Source organism: Phalangium opilio, unplaced genomic scaffold (assembly GCF_054372755.1).
Source record: "Phalangium opilio isolate 3A_F unplaced genomic scaffold, DU_Popi_V2 ptg000070l_1, whole genome shotgun sequence".
Taxonomy (NCBI): Eukaryota; Metazoa; Arthropoda; class Arachnida; order Opiliones; family Phalangiidae; genus Phalangium; species Phalangium opilio.
Window position 1 is genome coordinate 10,040,209 of NW_028324182.1, and position 16,836 is coordinate 10,057,044.

At 35.8% G+C, this 16,836-nt stretch overlaps 2 protein-coding genes across 2 annotated transcripts in view; one reads left to right on the top strand and one right to left on the bottom strand.

Annotated features, from left to right (window-relative positions):
• Positions 1 to 16,836, top strand: part of LOC149661491 (5-hydroxytryptamine receptor-like) — an 83,812-nt gene that overhangs the window by 18,854 nt on the left and 48,122 nt on the right. The gene's annotated exons all lie outside the window — the stretch shown is intronic.
• The window catches only part of LOC149661492 (uncharacterized), a 60,409-nt gene that overhangs the window by 16,595 nt on the left and 26,978 nt on the right, over positions 1 to 16,836 (bottom strand). The window contains exon 3 of the mRNA XM_089843785.1: positions 10,679 to 10,737. Coding sequence (XP_089699911.1) covers positions 10,679 to 10,737 — 59 coding nt within the window. The remainder of the gene's footprint in view (positions 1 to 10,678; positions 10,738 to 16,836) is intronic.

Consider the following 16,836-nt stretch of genomic DNA (forward strand, 5'->3'; position numbering starts at 1 on the left):
CATGGCTCAAGTGTCGTGCTCTAGAGTACGTACACTTTCACTTCCCTAAAGTTCACGCTTCAACAGCGGAGTTGGAGAGAGTAAGATTCAAAGTGTCGCGTCAACTTTATCCAGGCTAAACTATACTAAAGGTCAGCACAATTTTCACTCGCATTAACAATAACGACGGAGTGATCGTGATATGAAAATTTCAAATCTTTTCACACAAAGACCTAGGCCTACATAGAGCTTTTCAAAAATCAAAACATTACATAAAATGAAAACCTCGGCCAGCTGTTCCAAGAACCAAAATTATTACAACCCCAAGCTAGACCCCAATGAAAAACTCAACACGTAAAGCCTGGTTCCCACTTGGCGAAAATAGGGCGAAACTTCAACGCGAAATGATCAGCGCGATAAAATTGAGCGAATTTTTGATATTCGCCGGCAAAAAATCGTATTCGCGGAACTGAGCGACTTGTTCTATTTTTTTAGTCGAGGCGAAAAGGGGAAACAAATTCGCCCTAAACACTGAGAACTCCAAAATCTTATAAGGGCGAAAAATACTTGCAAAGAAAAATAAGAAAGGTTCAAAAGGGTATACCTAGCGCCTTTGAAAAAGTTTAAAAGCGTTCGATCTATAGAAATACCCTTAAACTGATCGAAGTTATCAATATATCTATGCTTTATAACAACGTAGCTTTGAGGAAAAGTTCCAGATTAGATTAATTTCTATCTTCTTTAGTATTGTAGATGAAAAAATAGTTTCAATTCGAAACATTCATTATTTTATACGCTATTTCAATTAAAATAGAAGACATTCAGTAATTTGAAATTTTTCTTTACGATCAAGTGTTTTATATCTTCCGAATAACATATTTAAGAAATATTTCTTAAGCGTGAAAACAACTAGAACATATTTTCCTCGGATTTGATACTCCGAGTGCTGTTTCGCCCGTTAGGCAAATTTTTGTACAAATTTTATACACACTTAAAGTTTTCCATAATCCTGGCGGAGATAGGCCTGTATCGTTTCGTAAATAGACAAGCCGAGAATACCAGACGAAAATGAAGGAAGAATATAGCGCTCGGACAATGAAGATGGAAGCGGGAGGTATCAGCTAAAGCTTCGGAGACTAAACCATAGGCGGTCTAGCTCTTTTATTAAAAAGCGAATTAATTAGCGAAGAGAAACAAAGGAAATAAAAGTCCCCCGCGAACGTATTATACTCGGGGTTAAAGGTCGAGGAAGCCTCAGGAATTTCAATAGGAATATATTAAATCCTGTTGTGGTATAGGAAAATATCAACTGTACATGCGGCAAACGTACGAAAGAAGCATATATAACTTCCCAAACTACACAAGCTGAAACGGAAAGCAGTTTTTACATATTTCTAGACTACTTTTCGTAAGAATAAAATATTCAAAAGGATTGAAAGAAATTGTGGGTAAAATATTCAAGCGACAGAAACGAGATTCATTTTACTTCTTAAGCGTAAATGAAAACGTTGAAAAGGCGGCTGTCTTTATGTTTCGGCATTTTAGACGTTATAGAAGGTGTTATTTTGGAAAAACTATTGGCACGTTGCTTCAATTTACACGATAAGAAGATATATCATCATTAATTGAATTTAAATACTCGCAAGGCTTAGCGAAATTAAAGCCTATTCAAACGATATCATTGAGCGCGAGTTATTAATTATTGCACGTGCTTCAAAATATCTAAAAATAAACTCCGCATATTTTCTCCTCCTCAATGGACGCACCCACGCGCCTCTTCGCACCAAAATTACGCGAGTCTGTCGTGGACAAGTCATTAATTCTACTCCATCATCTGAGTGGCAACTTTCGATTACGAGATTTAGTTGAGCCTTAATGTCTGTCGCCATTCTTAAAGGCCATCCTCGCAGACCACACACCCCATTCTAGGCAAAGTCTCTTCTTCCCGTAGATGCTAAATTAAAAGCCACCCTCTATCAACATTGATCTTAAAAAGTACTAGGGGTTTAACAAGAAGTGTTCAGTGACGCGATGGCGAAACTATTTAAGCGGGATTACGTTCGGGCGCTTCGAACCTAATCTTCTTTCTTTCCTAGGCTAGATTTTCATACCAACTGAGAGAATATGCCATGACATAAGTAAAATAATTGCTGAGGAAGTTTCTAAGAAAGGATCCTAGCCTAGTCGTCGGTCTCTACAATAATCATAGCCCAATATTCATTTTAAAACTGACTTTACAAGTGTCCCATTATTGGTTCTAACCTTTACTTCAGCCTGGTTAAAGACATAAAGAGTACGAATATCCAGGCTTACATATTTGTACTGGGATGGACACGATTGCTAATTACACGAGACTTAAACTAGAATTACATTACTTATGGTTAAAGATCAGTGCAAAAGGGTAGTTTTAATTCATCCATCGAACGCGAACACCGAAGGACACTTCATCTTATACACACAGGTCCTTAGAGAGATGACAATGTTTTAATAATTATATTTTAAAAAACACCTTTTCCGCTCGAAATAACGAATGACTATGGGGTTTATCTCATCATCTGTCGCTTATATACACGTTGGAGGAAGTTAGGGCGGCTTCGAGTAAGTTAGTATAGATCTTGGGGCCGAGGTTTAAGGTTTTACAAGAGTTAAGAGTTTTGGAGCGCGCGTTAAATCTTCTCAAATATTTACGGTAGGGACTTTGGGGAAGGGTTTCAAAGCGTACTTGTAAGCCCCTTATATACCCACACTAACTTTACCTAAGCCCATAGCTCACTAGAGGACGGATTTTCTTGAGTGAGAGGCAAGATTGATTAAAAATTCTTTCCCCATTAGCGTTTCCCTATTTAACAAAAATAACAACATTCTACAGCACCTCCTCGGATTAGAATAAAAGTTGTTTACCCCAAAGTAATTAAAGGGGGTGTACAATATGCTATTTAAGGGTGGGGTCTATATTGAGCTTATCTTCCATCAAATAGAGAGCTCTACTTCGCATGCGTGAATTTCGTAGCATTGTCAGTGCTTTGGGAATGAGTATCGGGTATCGGCATTTCCGATGATGAATCTATCCGCCACCGAGTCGTCCACGCTTACAGTCACGTGATATTCCCCAATCACTACTCCAGGAAATAGTAACACTACTACGCATTGTAGATCCCTTTAAACGAGGCATTTACGAGAGTCAAAAACGGTACTAAACCTTGAGCTCAATGAGCTGATCTTCTTAAGGAATTATAGAGATAAACTAACAGACTGTCTTAACTAATCAATTAATACACTCATGATTAATATCAGTTCAACAATAGCTCAAGCACGAAGTTCAATACTGAAACCAAGGCTTAAGGAATATTAATTACTTCATAAGCACAATTCCCCTATTCAAAATAACAGAATAACTAAATTTGCAATTTATACGTTAGTCTGTTTGAAAATTTTAGGGATATAATAACTTCTAGTTAATCTACTTCTGTTGAAACTCATTTTTAAATTTCGCTGTTGACACTGACTGCATGGTTTCCAGGGTGCAAGGTTCAGCCAGACAGTTCAGCGCCCTGCTGAAATGACAGCCCGTTGGACGTGTCACCAAAAGTCACCATCACCTAAACGACCTCCGCTTTTAATTTATTAGTTTCTTTATAACGCCTCCTCATTCGCGATTAGTTTGTGAATTTTGCTTTAACGCCAATTTAATATTAAAGTCTTTCACCGCCTCCGGCCTTCCCTTCATTCACGGCGAACTCGCGAATAGATAGAATAAATTTCTCATATATATAAGATTTAATAAGGGATTACCTTTATTATTGAAGCAAACTCCGCTTGGGGTATAACTAATATATCTAAGGCGTCAAAGATTTTCCAATATTCAAGGCTCAAAAACGAGGGATCTAGGCCTAATTCCGCAGAAACTTGGGGCGGAAAAAGAGAAGAGAAAAGCCATATTTTCCGTCGGTGATAAGAGGTATTCCTATAGTTTAAGTCTCTACTAAAGACGGGAGCTAAAAACCAGACAAACCTAGTCCAATGTAAAAAGCACCTTTCCCTACATCGCTCTCAGTAAAATCTAAAGTTGAAAAATTAATGCCTTAGCTCTTGATTGGAAATTTTTGCATCCCGCGCATGCTTTCGAGACTCGATGGATGTAGAATGAAGAGTTAACAATGACATTTATCTTTCAAAGGGAGCAAAAAGAGTTTTAATGAAGAAAGGTTGTATACGTATAGATTTTGTACCAGAAGGCATTTCGAACTATACATATATATACTCTTTCAAAATGAGGCACCACTATTAATCGAGTTAGATAAACAAATGAATAAATTTGATTTCGAGTACAGGAAAGTTACATTGTTGCCTTAACCAAAATAATTCAACACGAGTTAAGGCTGAGGACCATTTTGAAGTAACATAATTAGAGACGCGTTACTAACTAGACCATATTCAAACGAGGTTGGGTTTTGGCCTCATTACTTCATAGACCTATGCCGTGATTTAGTCCATTTTTCTTTCAATAAATAACTAAGCCTAACTATAATAGAGGCGCTGTACTTGTAAATAAAAAAACCTTGTTTGAAAAGTTTGGGAAATTGAATTTCTTTCAAAGGGTATAGTACAGTACTTTACAGCATAATTGGAGCCCGAAAGATTCAACATACATCCGCTATTTATTTCTACAAATCTATAGTATAAGACTCAAAAAAATTGGGTCAGAAAAGCTTAACAGCAAGGAGAAGGAAAGAAAATAATCATAAAACTCAAAATCCGATCAAAGTTGGAGGTATAAACGCCGCCCACCTCTAGCTCTTACCCAAACGAAAATGAGTCCTTAAGTGCTCCTTAATCTTCCTTCACAAATCGATACTTTTTTCTTAAAGTTTACCACTTTTATCGCAAACCAGAAGCGCGGGAATGCCTAAGCTTCAGCTTAGAAAATGGAGTATACAGTTCGTTTCATAACGACAGTCCGATATGGGGCAAAATTACATTAACTCAAAGTTATCGAAAGCAAATCGTATAGATACACTAGAGTATTGTTAAAGTACAACTCTACAATTCTACTATACGTTGGCAATAAAGGTTCAAAGTCGTTAGATATTGTTACATTGAAAGAAATGTTTTAAAACTTTCAACTTCTTTGAAGTACTTAGAGGTTCACCAATAAAGTCTGGAATTATTTTTCAGCGACAGGGCTTCTGAATCGGGTCAAACGATTCTCAGCGATGACTTGATCGATTTGGATCTTTTTCTTCTGTCGTGAGGAAAATTGTTATTACATCTTCTATCTAATATATTTCAAGTATATCCTATATTCCAATTTAACAACGACTTGGTAAAGAGAGCTAAATACGAAGTGAATTTTTAGATTGGAACGTATGAATCGTTACATCCTTCTCTCTAAAAGGGTTTTGGGTTTGAGCCTATCAAAGAAATACGAGGTTGGTAGCCTACAGTAGACCGAACTTTTCTACCTTTTTACCAACCACGGTACACGTAAGGATCTATACTCAAGTGAAGGAGAAAAAAAAAACTCTTCAAAGTTTATTCATCAGTTAGTTTGGAAATATTTCTAAAGGAACCGGGGCGGATTTTTATTTATTTTTAGGTCTTACTTAGACAGCTGCCCTTTCCCCCCCCAAAAAAAACCATCTATAAATGGGACTAAACCTGCGGTTTTAGCGGCCGGTTGTGAAAGCACCATGTTTTCAACACACCTCTGGTAAAGTCTACAGCGTGATCGAGTATACGTAAATCTTTATAGAATTAAGATATAATATATAGTATTTGTCCATCTACAACTCGAAATTGAAAATAGTTCCAACAGAAACTATACGCGTTTGACTGGGTTATCATTTAGCTGTCCATTTCCTCTCTACAAGGGATCCGCTATTTTTCAAAATGGGATTTAGATTTAGGTAATGTGTTCTGAGGTGAAACAGAAGCTCTCTAGGTTCTGGAAAAATGGAGAGGATTTATTTTTCTCCTTATATAATTGATCGACATAATTTGTTTCACGTGCCTTCTTCTATATTTTTCCTTTCCAAGGTTTTCCTCCCATCTGGTTTCTGGAGAAAAACTACGTTATAATTTTTATAAATATCCAGAAAGAATGTACAGCGTGGGAGAGATCAACACTTATTTTATCTGGAAACGGTAATACCGTACTACCGATGGAAGAATTATGTATGCAAAATTACAGAGCAATGAAACTGTAGGGTGTAAAATTATTAATACACCACTAGTTATCAATTATCATCTGAGAAGTAGGCCCCTAGATAATTGCGATTTCCAGAAAGAAATGCATTGTTTGTTTCTCTTCTTTTCCACACTGTACGAGAATGCGTGGCTTATGGTTCAGTCACGCAATCCCAAGGGCAAAGAATAATGTCTCAATTTGCGAGAGAAAATTACTTTCTAGAAGAGGTTTTAGGATGGTTTAAAACATTAAGACCCAAGTTTTTAATTATTCAAGTCTGCTTGCATTTAGAAAAATAGACTGAATAAAATTTTCGTTTCAAGTTTATTTATTCATACGAGAATTTTAATCGTATATACCTTTGATCTTAAAAACATTAAGGCCTTTGCGGTAAACATTATTGTTTTGCCTTAAAATTTGTTAAAATATCTAGGGACTGAAATCAGTTTATAAATAATATAAACGTATTTAATTTTCTGTTTTAATAAACCTTGAAACGTGAAACCTTACTTATAGTCCACGATTCTAACAGACAAAAGACTGAGTTGAGCGCTTTTTTAATACAATCCCCAGTGTTTTACGAACAAAAATTGGAAACGAAATTCAGGGAAATCATTATCTAAAAACGTAGAGCCTAAATCCCAAGAGGAATTGACCAAAAACTGTTTTTTATCCATTGTTTTGGAAAATGTCCCTTTTAACGCTAAAGTAGTGCTCTAAGCCTTTGCTAAAAGACGTTAGCAAATATTCGCGAATAATATTTTTCAAAACAAAAGGCGCTGGAAAGTACGTCGTCAAAGTCTATTAGATATTGTAAACAAACGCCGAGAAGACGCTAGACGACGAAGAAGGGGAAATTGAATCGGTATTCGGGTCCCGAATTTTGTGTTAAATTCGAAAACTTGCCCGGAAATGAGATGCCCAAAATTTCGAGTCCAATGTCAACAAATTTCGGATCGCAACTGCCTCAACGCCCTTACCCTTTCAGAGAGAGAGAGAGAGAGAGAGAGAGAGAGAGAGAGAGAGAGAGAGAGAGAGAGAGAGAGAGAGAGAGAGAGAGAGAGAGAGAGAGAGAGAGAGAGAGAGAGAGAGAGAGAGAGAGAGAGAGAGAGAGAGAGAGAGAGAGAGAGAGAGAGAGAGAGAGAGAGAGGGAGAGAGAGAGGGAGAGAGAGAGGGAGAGAGAGAGGGAGAGAGAGGGAGGGACGCGAGTTAAAGCCCTTCCTCGCATCTTCAAAAATATAGAACCCTGGATGTTCCCTAAGGGGTCAGTCAAACTAAACCAAACTTTGAACGCTCTCCTAAAGTTCATAGAGAGGGGAGAGGGGGGGTTGGGTTTGAATTCCAAGTCCAAAAAAACAACCAAAATCGAATACAAATGTAAAGAGAACTAATTTAAATAGAAGAAATTTCTTTCCAATTTTGTCCGAGGAAGGAAAGTCAAATAAGGAAATGGTCGAAGAAAGAACAATATATATATATAAATAAATATATAAGGAAAGAAGGGTATAAAATAAAATATTCCTAAATTCCAAAGGCAAACATTATTTGCGAAAACTTAATAAAATAAATCAACCGGTTGAATGAACCAAAATCTTTTACAATTGATTCAATTTTTGTTCGATGGGTGTTTTAAAGTAGTTTTAAATAAGATTTAGAAAAGTATTCTTATGTTTCTGATAAACATAAATAAAAAGTAAATACTCGAGGTTAAAAATAAGGAGGAAAGCTCAAGAAATTTACAATTGACATGACCACTATGGCACCATATTCAGAAATTCAGTAAAAACGTTCGTACGTTGTGATAGCTCTGTACATCATTCCTTTCCAATGATACAATAACTGTGGTTTTATAAAAATACAGTGAAATGTTTGGAAAGAGGATACAAAATACCTTTTTCCGAAGGATTTCACTGTATCTCATAAAAACCAGAGTTATTTAAAATTAGCAATAAGAAGGCTTATTTTGTTTCCTCTTTTAAACGATTTTAAATACTTCGGGTTTCCGTCTGAAACAACCTTCATCTATAGGGTTATTGTAACGATTTTAAAACAAGAGGAAATTTAATTAATCAAAGTTACTATCGTAATTAAGAGTTTAATCTCTTAATTTTCATCGTGCGATTCTAAATTAAAAATAATAACCTCTTTTTTCGGTGCTAACAAAAATAACGACTTTCGATCGAGTTTCAACGACCTGCGGACTAGCTAGGGAATAAAAGAATTAGATAAGAACTTTATGGGTTTTTTTGGAGAAACGAATGTAACCAATCGCTCCAATAATATTTAAATCTGGAATGTAATTATTATTATTATATTGAAGTGGATAAATGTGATAATTTCACGAAGTACGTTCAGTTTATACGTTTGAGAAAGCGTCGCGCACCTAATAAATTATTAATTGAATTTAATTTACCAAATTAAAACCAACTTATTCATGGGAAACTGTAATACATTCACGCGTTGCAAAAATACCTCCACCTCTTTTCTGTTCAAAAGGAAGCCTCATTTTGTCGACGTTTTTTAGTTTTTCAGAAGCCAATTTTATATTAAAGTAAAAAGTATTCCGGAGCCGTTATTAAAAATCACTTCCGTTTACGATTTAGATAACAAACGGAGCTTTTTTTAACGGGAATTATTTTTTGGCCCGGAGGAAGAAAAATGGTCATGCAGTAATAATAATGATTAAAAAATATCGAGCGCAGTGAAAAATTAAAGGGTTCATTTCAAACTCGTTGCTCGAATTCTATAATCCATCAAATAAGAAGAGATAAGAGTCTGTTAAATTTATCTTTTTTAAAGGTATATGTCTACTAGGGATTCAATAGCAACCCTTTGTTTTACTAGCGAAAACGTTCAATGAAAATTGAAATTACGTCATCCTAAATTTATAAAATATTGATACCCCTTTAATACTGAGAGATTTTAATCATTGAAAATATACGTGGTGTTTCTGAAAGGTCTGCCAGAAATTACGTGGGATGCTCTTTGAGTGCATGATTTTGAGTCGAAAATTCTCTCCATGCCACTGTATTCAAGTCAAGACGAGAGTATTTACGGATGAAGCCTTAAATTTAATTAAGAAACCGAAGACAATGATTTCTAATTTAATTAAGGGGTCATCCCAAAAATACTCTAATCAAAACTCGAAAACAGTGGTCCGGATGGCAAAATGTCATTTTTTATGCTGGCCAGACTTATCAGAAAGATCCCTTGCAGTAGAAGAGTTACGATACTGCAGTGGTCATGTTTTACGAATTAGTTTTCCTTCAATATAAAGAGGATATAAAGAAGAGCGGCAACGGTCGGGACATGGCAACAGATCTATCTCTAACTGGTCAATCAATGCACTCATTTTTATAGAACCTCCTTACTCTAACTAGGACTATAGAGAGCTTTCAGATGGGATAGTAGTACGTCACACCCTCCCAAGTCTTACCGCTGTTCTGGTAGCCATATTGGGTGGTCTCAGCTTCATACCTGCTTTAAACCCGAGGGGGTAGACGCTATGGATCTCTGTGTACACCTGAGTTCAAAAGAGTTCAGCTTTGACAGTGCATTGAGTTCAAAGCCTTTGGTACTCACAGTTCAGCTTTTACAGTACATTGAGTTCAAGACATTGTACACCTGAGTTCTCAAGTGTCTACCCCCTCGTTTAAACCCACCAATATGGCAGCGTAAATTATGTCACGAGACTCAGCTCCTACTACACTTGAAAGCTCTCTATATCCAACAGGAAATCATCAGGTTGTATAAAGGATTGAGAGAGAGAAAAGGAAAAAGATAAAAATTGTTTGTGTCCTTTTCGTGAAAACTTTGTCTTGAAAGTCTTAAAAGCGCCGCGGCTATTGTCGTAAATTACATCGGTAAGGAACCAAGAGGGGGTATAATCTATATTAAATTACCATTTTCCAGTTGATTTAAGGTCGCGGTGGTCCGTTTTATACACCATCCAGATAGTATAATTTCCTCTTTTACTCTCTCCAGAATATCTAAGCGAACCTCTAAGCGATTCCGAATGAAAATTCGCCATCAGGAAAGATACGAAGAGAGAGAAAGGAAAATCTATTCGCTATTTAATATATATATATAACGCTAAAATGTGGTAAGGGCATCATCCAAACTTTCCTCCTAGTAAATAGAGTATGGAAATAACCTAGAATGCCGGTCGTATGTCTCGGTAATAAAATAAGGGCTCATTTAGGAAATAAACTATAAATCAGGGGAAGCCGTTATTATCTAGGAGTGTATCGTAAGTCGCGGACATATAGTGGCCATTTTTGGGTGGATTGTAAAAAAGTTGCTTGTTTTTGACCGTCCTATATAATTTTTGAAAACAACCTTGGGTCATCGCGTGTTGTAAGTTTGTTACAAAGTTTGAATCATAAATAATACTCTGCTAAGCCTAATATTTAGACCCTAAAACGTCACGTACCAAACTTAAATTTCAACCGGGGTGGGGTATGAATTTTCTAATTTATGTTTGAAAATAGATTAAAAACGTTTTGGGCTTACCAATGAATGATGCATGCGTTTCAGCTCCTTCATTTTTTCGTTCATGATCTTTACGATACCTGGAATTATATTTATACATAAAAATAATGCTTGAGACTTCTTTGAACTAGTCGAATTGTTGTTCTTATATAATTTTGAGTCTTTGGTACTAAAGTATAAGTGTATTTAGAAATGCAGGTACGTTTTTCACAGAAGAAAAAAAACTGTTTATGCATTTACCGAGTCAATACTCATTCCCTAAAGGTTTTGATTACTGAAACAATGTTGAATGAGATAAAAGCTTGTGTCAAATCGCGTTTATCAAAGTTCGAAGTGGAAAAAACAACAACTAGAGATGAACGGAAGTAGATTAAAAAGAAGCTATAAAATATTTTCATTATCTTTCAAATATAGTATTTTATTCAACATATCCTTCTGAAGAGATTAAAACTCACTTATTGTCTAGTGAGTATTCAACAACATGTCATTCTAACTCCAACATCAAACATCTCCGCTTGAAAAACACCCTCCATTACTTTCCATTTAATCCACTTCACTTTTCCCTCATACTTTCATCCATTGAGACGTTTATATTTTAAGAGAAAACATTTCTTTTCAAAAAACAACTAAAAGTCCGAGACAAAACACTTTTCTCTGAATTTTCTTCAGTTCAGTTCAGTTAGTGGGGGTGGAAAAACTCGCTGAAAACAACGTTAAAAAATAAAAAAAAACAAAACGATTTTGCTGTATATAAAAAAGAAAGTAGGGTTATCGGGCTGAGCCCAAGTTTTTCGTGAAGAAACATTCATTTCAGGAGAACCATTTTTCAAAAACGCGGGATTGAATTGAGCACCAATGCCCCTGAAATATATTTATCAAGAAGCGATATCTAGTTTACTAGGGAGAAGGTATAAATTCACCACATTTCCAGCTTTATCTCCAGTCCAAACGTATAGTAGGTCCGGAGTTAATCCCCGCCTCTAAATTACAACCAGCATCTCACTGGGTTTTGAAAACTCACGTCAGCGCATCGCGAATGACGAAAATTACAATCATATTTTCCGACTGAGAGATGCAGCGAAATAGCCCGGCCTCCTTTTACGTCCCCCCTTGTATTTTGAAAGGGGGACTGGGACTATGGCGCGCGAATACTTAGGCATCTTATACCTTCTCCCTAGTAAACTAGATATCACTTCTTGATATATATATATATAGAGAGCGAGAAAACGGTCCAAACTAAACAAAGGCATGCAGGCGTCCAAAAATCTAATATCAAAACCCGTCGATCGCGAGCTTCGATCCATAAAAGGCGCCACAACATCCAGAAAAGGAGGCAAGTTTCGTAATACAAAAAGTTGTCGAAAAATTACCAGAGCTTTATACTTCATTTCCTTTTTTTCTATACTTCCAAGGAAGCTAGACTTAAGATTTAGTGCCATTCTGACGTTTCCGGGGTGACTGCGAAGAAGTAAGTGAAAAAAGAATAAGAACTATCGGCATAGGTGTAGATTAAAGAGGAATCGAGACTACTAAGAATCGATGAAAGAGAACCAGAGTCTTTCGAGGGAAGAAAAAGGGAATCTAACTAAATTTAGACTTGGAGACTTGGAATAAAAGGATATGTAAAATATGTGACGTCTGTTGAAGACAATTAAACCCATTAACCTTTGAAGAAACTTTCAAAGAAGACCTATATAGGCTTAATCATAATTACGGTGAACCGCAACTCGCACGAATGTAATTATCTCTAAAGCCAGAAGTATATAATACATCTCTCCGAGAGAAGTGTACCACAAAGCGGGGTAAGTGTAACGTCACTCTTCCCAACATCGGAACATTTAGAGCAAGGTTACTAAAACGAATCACATACGCGATAAATAGTTCCCTCATCATTACTCTATTAGCGTTTAAATATTTGGCAAGACGCGCTTGAGCATTTTTGTCCCACGTCAAGACGAGGTTTGGGGGATAATTGCTGGGGATTTAGTGCCAAACAATTATAGAATTCACCTTACGGTGCGATGCCCATTTGTAGCTTGATGAGCGGGGAAAGCAAACTAAAAGGGTGAGCCTGGGAAGAATGACGTTACATAACTAAAGCATTAAGAGGATACAGAGTGTCATCCTTCTTCTATTATCCCCTTCTGCTAAAGCCTATTATTTCTGATATCAGAAATTTCCTAATTTAGTTTAGGGAATGAGTGAAATCGAATTTCATTTGAGAAAGAGGTTCAGAGAAATTTCTTAATTTAATTATAAAACTGACTTCTGTCCTTATTCAAAGAATGTCTTCTTTTTTTTTTTTCAATTATAAAGTTCACTTTAATTATACGCGGAAATCTCTCTTTGGAAACTTTATAATTTAATTAAAAATTGGCATGACTACCAGTTGAGATGCGAATAAAAAAATTACGACATTTATTCAATTTAAATTTACCCTTTTGCTGGTAATTTAAAGTGGTGCGTGATAAATTTCCGGTAATTTAATGTGGTATTTGATAAATTTCTAGTAATTTAAAGCGGTATTTGATAAATTGCTAGTGATTTAAAATGTTGTATGATAAATTGATGGTAATTTAAAGTGGTATTTGATAAATTGCTAGTGATTTAAAATGTTGTATGATAAATTGATGGTAATTTAAAGTGGTATTTGATAATTTTCTGGTAATTCAAAGTGATATTTGATAAATGTCTGGTAATTCAAAGTGATATTTGATAAATGTCTGGTAATTCAAAGTGGTATTTGATAAATTGATGGTATTTGAAAGTGATATTTGATAAATTTCTGTAATTGAAAGTGATATTTGATAAATTTCTGGTAATTCAAAGTGGTATTTGATAAATTGATGGTAATTTAAAGTGGTATTTGATAAATTGATGGTAATTAAAGTGGTATATGATAAATTTCTGGTAATTTAAAGTGGTATATGATTCATTTCTGGTAATTTAAAGTAGTATATGATAAATACCGTGAAGTTAAAAAGATATACGATAAATTACCGTGAAGTTAAAAAGTTATATGATAAATTACCGCGAAGTTAAAAAGATATATGATAAATTACCAGATCAAATCTCTACAGACAATAAAACATATCGAGTGAAAATAATTAAAATTCGAGCTTTCCCAGCTGCGCCTGAATCGACCTACTGGATCGTTTGTACCTTGGTAAAAAAAACAGTCGAATTTGATGAAGAGAATTTTCCAGTAATTAGGGAACGCGTGTTTGCGTAGGGGGAGATAGACTTGGAAAACGAATAGAGACTCTAAACGCGAGCTGGACCATCCAAACGAGGAGAAACCTCCCATAGAGATGAGTCCACCAGAGACAGAGGCGAGATGGGGAACAACTCCATTCGAGTCGACTTATAGCGTGATTCCATCCTCGCTTAAACAGCAAAGTACAGAATACCAGAGGAAGACATCGTCACGCCAAGTAGGATTAAATGGAAACTGATGAAAGAAAGTTCAAAGTTCATTCGTGTTAAATTACCTATGAGTCTCGGAGTAGAGGTGAACCCACCCACGCACGTACGTGCCCATGCAGTACAATTGAAAATAAATGTAGGGTATTAATATACGTTTTGGTTACTTTTCTGACAACCGGCCATTTAAAAGATGTCGGCCAATTTTGACCTCCCTAGAAATAAAACTCCTGGTTTACTTTTCCTTATTAAGATATTCCTTCTTTTCGGTAATACGATGTATACGTATTGACCGAAACCTTGCCAGACATAACCACGAACTGGTGTTTTAATTAATTAAGGTACTTAAGGTACCGCGTATCTATGCCTATTAGAAACAGCACCTAATTAGATGACCGAGAAAGAGAGTGGTTTCAGAAGGTGCATCTATCTATCGCTTTTAAGAGAAGGAACTGAAAGGGGATAAAAAAGAAGGAAAGTGAGAGCCTAAAAGTTTTCCAACCTTCTATACCAAAGCGAGTATATACACTTGATATCTCTAGTGACTGAGAGAGTGAAAAACTTCATGAAGAAAAAAGAGAGCTTTCACGAAAACGCTGAGGAAAAACAATACAAATTAACTTATTCCGGCTTAGAGGGAAATTAAATTAGAGGAAGGGGAAGATGAAGAGGATGGTTTTCGTGGTCCTTGATACGGATGGCCAAACCCGCGGAAGAAACTTATTTTGACTTATGTTATCTATAAGGTACAGAGTTAATTAAATGCAATACCTCTAGAATGCTAAACTATACCCACTGCATACAGGACTACCCTAAAAATACGAAAAAAAAAAAATAAATAATAAACTAGAACTTTAGGGACGAACTTTTTGTAAGTATAAATTATATAACAACTGAGAGCTGAATCCATAAATTATGGTAAATAAAGCAAAATTGGTAAGAAGAAAGTGATACGTATCTAATTACCACCTGCCCATCACTTATCTAGAACCTATCTAGGCGTATTTTGTGGGAAGAGGTAGACGAATTTTACCGAGGGCGTGCCAGATCTCGTTGCACGCCAACCAATGAAATCACAGTTAGAAATACGTCAGAATTATGACGAGTAAACGGATAGTTACTCATGCCCGGCCCACAAAACCCGCCTAGACGTATATATTGCTAGTCCAAGAAATCTGAGTTAACGCATGCACTAATGAGCTACGCGTCTTTTCCACTGGAAGATGACACGGTTTTGACTAAATTTTCAGTTTCTAAATATAGCAAAACCTAACTTATTCGACTTAACTTTCGCGTTTCCATGTATTTAAATGTAAATTAAAACTTATTAAACCTTTTGGTAGTCGAAATCAAACACTGCTAACGAAGTTTCTGTCTTATAATTATGTTTATAAAGCAATATCTAATAACACTCGAAATATCAGAATACAGAACAAAGTTAATTCTAAAATATTCGAATCCCGGGAAATAAATAGGTTCGAATTAAGCAACGCGATACTTGTTATTTGCATTTACTCGGTGTGCCCTCTTCGGTTATTATATTTCATTTGCAATAATTCAACTAGATAGCAAACGCCACTAACGAGCTACACATGTTTTCCACTGGAAGATGATAACACGGTTTTGACTATAATTTCAATTTTTAAATATAAAAAAACCAAACTTATTTGACTTAACTTTCGCGTTTCCAAGTATTCAAATGTAAATTGAAACTTATTAAACCTTTTGGTAGTCGAAATTAAACACTGCCAACGAAATGTCTGCTTCATAATTATGTTTAGAAAGCAATATCTAATAACACTCGAAATATCAGAATACAGAACAAAGTTAATTCCAAAATATTCGAATCCCGGGAGATAAATAGGTTCGAATTAAAAAACACGATACTTGTTATTCGCATTTACTTGCATGGTGTGTCCTTTCTCGGTTATTATATTTCATTTGCAATAGTTCACCGAGGTAGTCACCTTTCTTCCTAGCTCCCTTTCCCCATAAAGAAAGAGAAAACGTCACTCACGACCTACGCATCTTTACCACTGGAAGATGACACGGTTTTGACCATATTTTCAATTTTTAAATGACCAAAACTTAATTTTCAAATTTCCAAGTATTTAATTGTAAATTAAAACTTATTAAACCTTTTGGTAGTCGAAATTAAACACTGCTAACGAAATGTCTGTCTCATAATTATGTTTAGAAAGCAATATCTAATAACACTCGAAATATCAGAATACAGAACAAACTTAATTTTGAAATATTCGAATCCCGGGAGATAAATGGGTTCGAATTAAGCAACGCGATACTTGTTATTTGCATTATATTATTATATTTCATTTGCAATAGTTCAACTAGATAGTCGACTTTCTTCCCAGCTCCCTTTCCCTATAATGAGGTCTGTAGAATCTGCGCTATGAAAACGAGTAACATCGTGGAACGGAATCTACACACTCCATGGGATATGACATCGGAGCGATACATGGAATTCGCATCTAGAGTCGCTAGTCCATAAAATAAATAATCCTAGTTACTTCTGGATAGAACCTAGCCTAAGGGGAGGAAATACTGGACTCGGCTCTTGTTATCAGGCTCGTAATTAACTGTTAGGAACTGGGAAATTTACATCTCCGTTACACTGTAATAAATTCCTCGGTCGACGTTTCAAATAGCCTGACCAAAATAAGACCTGCCGGTTGCTAAGGCATTGAGTAAATAAGGACACGAGGGACACATTAGGGACGACCAGAGGAAACCCAACT